At 35.4% G+C, this 4,921-nt stretch overlaps 1 protein-coding gene across 1 annotated transcript; it reads left to right on the top strand.

Moving 5' to 3' along the window:
* The first annotated feature begins 647 nt into the window (after positions 1-647).
* Positions 648-3,234, top strand: LOC107550071 (tyrosine-protein phosphatase non-receptor type 1-like). The gene is made up of 5 exons (XM_016231298.1): positions 648-671; positions 1,534-1,632; positions 2,559-2,696; positions 2,877-3,111; positions 3,209-3,234. The coding sequence occupies exons 1-5, from the start codon at positions 648-650 to the stop codon at positions 3,232-3,234; spliced, it is 522 nt and encodes a 173-aa protein (XP_016086784.1).
* Positions 3,235-4,921: the final 1,687 nt, after the last annotated feature.

Raw genomic sequence — 4,921 nt, 5'->3', positions numbered from 1 at the left:
TTGTTTACACAAACATTTCATTAAAAGTCAACTCTTGTAGCTTCTCTCTTCCCGTCACATAAAGGAAAGACTACGTACAGTTTTAACCCATTCAATGTATAGATTTTACTAGCACAATGATCTGTTTATAACCTTTCTTTAAACACATTATTGTTGAATCAGCAAAATCCAATATCGATCGCCTTCTAACTTCCATGTATTGATATTAGTACATAAACCGATTTCAGTACGTACAGTCAAACCAAACTTTATTTAGACACCTTCAACATTTCACACATTATCACAGTTTATTCGCTATAGTTTAGAAAATGGTAATAAAATATGACTAGATATAATCAAGATAATATCAGATAACACTTAAGCAATGGTCAGGTCAAAGTTAAACATGGTCAGGTCAAAGTGTCTGAATTTTTGGTCCCAAATTTTTATCAATTTTACTGGTAGTCCACTGTATGAAGACATTTTGGGTATAATATGACACAGTTTACTTTATTTAGCTGTCCTCACTTACATAAATTAATTATAGTGTCCTGCACCCACTAGTAAAAAAATATCAAAAATTCTGTCAGGTGTCTGAATAATTTTTGGTTCGACTGTATGTACATATTGTGTAAAATATGTAATTTAAGTGAAAGAATCTGAGATACATGACTTATTCTGGGATTATATGGGTTTGTTCTCTATGGTATTCATTTTATTTGTGCAGGTTTTAAAAAGTCTAAAATCAGATTTTAAAAACTGCATAAAACCTGGAGCAATGTATTTCATGCTGTTTATGAGAATGTGTGACCAACAGCTTGACACCAACAATATGACATTAGCTCTCATATGAAAATAAGGAATCAGGGAAAGAATCAGTCATAGGACTTCTGTAAATATTTTCAATTGTTTTCAGTGCTAGAAAGGTTTTGTTTTGACGTGTGACTAATATGCCTTAAGCAGGCAAGTTATTTTCAGTGGCCTAATTCCAGGGACAGTCCCCTTATAGTAACCTGCGGTGACATGGCTTTGCTCAGGCACACAGATCACAATTGTATAGAATTGATCAGCTTTTAGTTAAACCTTTATCAACACCATTAAGTTACCTTTACTCCATTTCTGGCAGTTACTTTACAGAGATGTTACTACAGGATGATGTAGGCAGATGGTAGGTTTTACAAATGTCTATTATAGCCAAGCTGTGTGGGTTGCATTTCGAAGGTCACACGCTCTCAAATACATTAGTCAGCCATTTGAGATGCAGTTTTGGTTAGATTTTTTTTTTTAATGTGTAGGTGTGCCAGACTTTTTGGCATTGCATTATTTTTGCATAGCTAACTACTGAAGATGTGCATTTTGAAAATCAGCTAGTGTTTACTCATCAATGACTAGTCAACTCATCTGTCTTAAGAAAGTTTTGAAAAATGAGTCTGGAGTTGGGTTCATATTTCTTTAGGGACCTATATTACAAAAGACATGTAACACATTATTGTGACCATTGTGGCCCATCCCTACTAATTGTTCACATTTTTGTGTGTGTTTCTCTATTGTCAGGGTCCTCTGAGAAACACCTGTGGTCACTTTTGGCTGATGATCTGGGAGCGGGAGACCAAAGCTGTTATCATGCTCAACAGAGTAATAGAGAAAGGCTCGGTAAGTGTAACTGATCCAAACCTTTTCTCTTTAAAAGCACCACTGTAAGAGCTTTCAGCCTCCACACTCATACAATTCAATGTAAAGTCTGTCTCTTAGTTCATATTACACAGCTTAGCAGAGCCTTATATCATTAAAGAACCAATAGATGTGTAGAAGTGCAGTGTTGTTCTTGATTACTATTAAAAATAGTACATTTAATTGAAATAAAACTTAAAATAAATTAAATATTAGATAAAAAAAAAACTTCCATAGTAATAACCATATAGAATTACTAAAATAACTTCTTGAAAATACAACTTAAAAGTGCTAAAATTGAAATATTTAAAAACAATAAAAACCAAAAATAAAGCACTTTGTGAATTGATGTGAGGAAAAGAAAGTCTAAAAATAAAAGCTCATTTAAATTTGCCACAGGTTTTTTCCCTTTTTAAAATAAATGTAAAAAACCTTTTTGAAATGAATGCAAAGATAATCTTTCTAAGATATCTCACATCATCCTTATTTGTCATTGACCCACTTAATATCACTGCGTGTTGGCTGATAAATGCCATTAGTGGGTGTAACTGAAACTGTTTTGGTAAGAATACATTTTGGACAGTTAAATTAAAATAACCATCAAATGTCTGTAGACTGTAGACTGACCTTATTTGTGGTGAAGTCATAAGACTATCACAGAACATAAGGAAAGCATCTTATGACAGTTTATCTTTTCTCTAAATTTGTCTTAATTGTGCACTGACCTCAGCAAAGTCAATGCAGGCTGTTGTATATAAATTCACAACATCTTTACCAGCCTTTTGGTTTTAAAACAACATTTTCATATCAGGAAGTTGTTGGCTTTTACTGCTTTTTAAACTGAGTTTTAAACAAAGGAAATATATTTTGTTTTACTTTTCATTATTTCTACACATTACTTAATGCAGGAAAAGTGTGCACAATATTGGCCGACACAAGAAGAACGAGAGATGTCGTTCCGTGACACCCGCTTTGTGGTAACACTAGTGTCAGAGGACGTAAAGTCATATTATACCACCAGAGTGCTGGAACTCCAGAATGCAAGTGTAAGTTTCACATATTGACCACTGAAAATCACATTCTTGCTCACATAGTGCTATCTGATGTCTTCTCATGCAGATTTAAATTGCAATTCTGTACTTCAGCGACACTAATATTCTGTACAATTCTTGTCTGTTCTGTTTTTTATTATTATTACCATTATTATTGTTAATTTATCCACTTAGACGGGGGAGACGAGAGAGATCTATCACTTTCACTATACCACATGGCCTGACTTTGGCGTCCCAGAATCCCCAGCCAGCTTTCTGAATTTCCTGTTTAAGGTGCGGGAATCTGGCTCACTCGGGATGGATCACGGTCCAGCAGTTGTCCACTGCAGTGCAGGAATTGGCCGATCAGGAACATTCTCTCTTGTCGACACTTGTCTCGTCTTGGTGAGTTGGACCTTTAAAACTAGGAGCCTACAATATTTTTTAAAAAATCCAATGTTTTTTTGTGATTTCTTAATGGCAAACCCTGTAATCAGGAATTTTTCTTCTATCAGAGCAATTTTCAGGTTTGCTGTGGACTGTAGGTCACTGAAAGTCTGATTTTTAGTTATATGAGAACAAAAAAAGACTATATACTTAAGCTTTTTGTAATGTCTGATTTTAAGCATTTTAGCCTTTATATCAACATCCAGTCAAGTATGTTCAAAGTTATGATTGTAATATTATTAGGGCACAAGCCACTAGGACCGCAGAATTATTATTATTATTATTAGTATTATTAGTAGTAGTATTGTTATTAGGACCCAAGTCACTAGGGGTGCAGGGCCCTATTGTTTTTCTAAGGAATTTTTTTTTTTTCAAGCTTTCGGGTGCTTTTTCAGGGCCCTTAACATTCTCAAAAACTCTTGAAACTTGGCACACTCATTCGAATCAGGGGCCAGACAGTGTTTCACATGGGGGGTGGGGGGTCACCGGGGTTGCTGCTTTATTGGGACAATTTCGAGGGGCTCTGCAGCACACACCATTTGATCTACAGTCACCAAAATTCAGACACGCACAGATCTCTTCAGGCCAAACAACTTTCGCACTGCATGTCATTAGCTCTGCCCAATAGGGAGTCCGCTATTCTGGGTTTTGTGAAAAACGCACATATACATATAGCCATCAAACTCGGGTCAACATGATCTCAAGACACTGGGGATGCAAAATTGCAAAGGGATTTTTGATATCTCGAACCGTTTGGCCATGGGGAGATGATGAATTGATGGTGAAAAAACATAACCTTTTGACAAAAGTGAGGGGGTTAGTTTTTCCTACAGTCGCCAAACTCGGTACATATATTGTTCTCATCAAACCTGACAACTTTGTAATTTACAGTTATTAGCTACGACCAACAGAAAGTCGGCTATTTTGGTTTGAATGTGGATTTTTGGAAAAATCAGGCTGTGAATAGAGAGAGATTAAGTGCGTGTGAATACCTGCATCTATGCATCTCTCAGCAGCGTCTACTAATAGCAAATCTTTAAGTTAAACTAGGGCTGGGCGATATAGCTAAAAAATATATCAACGATATATGTTTCATATCGTTCGGTATCGATAATTATTTACATTTTTATAACCTTTTTTAAAACAAGCAATATAATTTTTTAATTTTATTTAAACACTGCATTTTTAATTTGCCCACTTTATAAAGACAAAACAAATATATATAGGCATATATATTATTTTTTAACAGTCAAAAAATACAAAATAAAATTTAAATATCTCCTTTCTTATGTTTTACATGCAGATTAAATAAGTCTTAAAGGGGTCATCGGATGCAAAATTCACTTTTCAAGTTGTTTGAACATAAATGTGTGTTGGCAGTATGTGTACACATCCATCCTATAATTATAAAAATCCACCCAGTGTTTTTTTTTTAATCCCTATTTAAAATCCCCTTTCTCAAATCAGGCTGTTCTGAGATTCCTGTCAGAATGACGTAGTTCTGTACAGGCCCCTCCCACAATAGTTGATTGACAGTATTGTTTTAGCACAGACTGGACTGGTGTCTTACCTTAGACCCGCCCTGAGCTCAAAATACAAAAGTCTCTGATTAAGCGATTGAGGTGCTTTATTGTTGGATGTAATAATGAATATAGCAGTCGTCATTTACTCCCGACATCTGAGCCGCTGAAGACGCAGAGGATTAACGTTACTTTCGCTTTGAAGTGAATGCGCCCCCGATCTGCCTAAATGCGTCTATGTTCGCGCAAATCATACATGATCCAGCCTCATCT

The sequence above is a fragment of the Sinocyclocheilus grahami genome, unplaced genomic scaffold (genome assembly GCF_001515645.1).
Source record: "Sinocyclocheilus grahami isolate Dianchi unplaced genomic scaffold, SAMN03320097.WGS_v1.1 scaffold387.1, whole genome shotgun sequence".
Classification (NCBI taxonomy): Eukaryota; Metazoa; Chordata; class Actinopteri; order Cypriniformes; family Cyprinidae; genus Sinocyclocheilus; species Sinocyclocheilus grahami.
The sequence above is the reverse complement of the archived record's forward strand: the minus strand, read 5'-3'. Positions and strand labels throughout refer to the sequence as shown.

Coding starts and splice junctions, on each gene's coding strand:
- LOC107550071 (XM_016231298.1), top strand. CDS start 648: ATGACTTATTCTGGGATTATATGG. Junction 1,633..2,558: donor GAGTAATAGAGAAAGGCTCG/GTAAGTGTAACT, acceptor TACTTAATGCAG/GAAAAGTGTGCACAATATTG. Junction 3,112..3,208: donor TTGGACCTTTAAAACTAGGA/GCCTACAATATT, acceptor AGCAATTTTCAG/GTTTGCTGTGGACTGTAGGT.